A 1,524-nucleotide genomic window follows, 5' to 3' on the forward strand; every position below is an offset into this window, starting at 1 on the left:
CCCGCCCCACACCACAGTGCGCCCTGCACCACCTGTGCTTGAACTCCCCCTCCACCAGGTTGCCCAGCCTGTGCGGCGCCAGGCGCTTGAGCGCTGCGGGCGGGCGGGCGGGCGGGGAGGCGGGCAGGCACACAGGCAGGCAGGCAGGCAGGCAGGCAGCCAGGTTGAAACTGGATGGCAAGCGGCCGAAGCAAGCAGGAAGGCAGGGGCAGGCAGGGGCAGGTCGGCGATTCCCGAGCAGGCCAGGCGGGCGCAGCCGGCGTGCGGGAGAGGTGGGCAGGCAAGCAGGCACGCAGGCATGCATGGCAGTCGGGCGCAGGAGTGGCGGGCTGGTCCACCTATGAGGGGCAGGACGTAAGGGTTTGCCTGCGACACAACAAAGTAGTTGACCTGCGGGCGGGCAGGCAGGCGCAGGTGGCAGGCGGGGAGGCACAGCCGGCGACCGATCACGAGAGCGCGGCGATGCGGCGCCGGCCCGGCTGCCTGCCTGCACAGCATGGTGCTCCACCGTCCGCGCGCTCGCACCGCTGCTCCACCGTGCGCCGGGGACGTGTCCCCTGGCGCCGCCACCAGCCCCGCCCCGCACGCAGGCCAGCCCAGGCAGAGCGCGCATGCCTCCACTAAGGTGCTGGCTGCCCGGCTGCGCTCACGTTGAACATCTCCGACAGCCCCCGCATGGGCAGGTCTTCCTCCAGGCTGCCGTCCCGCCACCGCCGCTGCATCTCGCCCGCCTCCTGGGCGTTGAAGTCGACCACCGCGCCGTGGCTGTCGCGTGCCAGCAGCTGCACATACCAGGGGCACAGGCGGGGGCCATTAGGGGCAGCTGGCGGGGGCTCCTGCTGCCCAGCAGCTGCACGCGGGAAGGGCGCGCACCTGCTGGGGGGCGTACAGGAAGGGGAAGGCTGAGGAGCAGGCTACTGCAGACCAGATGAGGACGTTGGGGGCTGCAGGGGAGAGTGGGAGGCAGGGAGGGAGGGCAGGGAGGGCCAGGCTCGGTCAGCGCTCGACCAGCGGCACGGCAGCGCGCACATGGTGCAAGGAGGTGCAAGGAGGTGAGGCAGCGCCAGGCTCGCCGGGGCACCCTTCCCCAGCCAGAGCAACACGCAGCTGTCTGCGGCGTGGCGGGCCAGCGCGCACAGACGCGCGCACAGGGCTAGGGGGCGCACCTGTGAGGTAGTTGAGGAGGCGGGGAGGCTCGCTCGTGTCGGCGGCAGACACGGAGACGTTGAGGATGCGGCCTGCGCCAGGCAGTACAACACACGCATGCATGCGGTACATGGCGGGGTGGGCGGCTGCAGGTGCGCCAGGTACCGCACCCAGCACCCCGCGCAAGGCCAGCTGTGCCAGGCGGTTGGAGCTGCGCGGGGCCCCGGCTGTACCGCGGTCCAGCCAGCGTACCGCTGCGCTGGTACCCCTCTGCAAAGGTGAGGTCGCCCAGCACGCGGCGCAGCCGCTCCTGCAGTACAACGTGGTCCTGCAGCGTGCCCTGCAGTACACAGTGCGAGGGAGGGCGGGGGGAGACAG

At 71.8% G+C, this 1,524-nt stretch overlaps 1 protein-coding gene across 1 annotated transcript in view; it reads right to left on the reverse strand.

The window, feature by feature from the left end:
- The window catches only part of CHLNCDRAFT_144397 (hypothetical protein), a gene marked incomplete at both ends in the record, with an annotated part of 6,516 nt that overhangs the window by 2,308 nt on the left and 2,684 nt on the right, over positions 1–1,524 (reverse strand). Inside the window, 6 exons of the mRNA XM_005848872.1 lie at positions 13–93; positions 339–390; positions 651–782; positions 874–944; positions 1,167–1,238; positions 1,399–1,486. Of these exons, the coding sequence (XP_005848934.1) occupies positions 13–93; positions 339–390; positions 651–782; positions 874–944; positions 1,167–1,238; positions 1,399–1,486 (496 nt within the window). The remainder of the gene's footprint in view (positions 1–12; positions 94–338; positions 391–650; positions 783–873; positions 945–1,166; positions 1,239–1,398; positions 1,487–1,524) is intronic.

Source organism: Chlorella variabilis (genome assembly GCF_000147415.1).
Source record: "Chlorella variabilis unplaced genomic scaffold CHLNCscaffold_7, whole genome shotgun sequence".
Taxonomy (NCBI): Eukaryota; Viridiplantae; Chlorophyta; class Trebouxiophyceae; order Chlorellales; family Chlorellaceae; genus Chlorella; species Chlorella variabilis.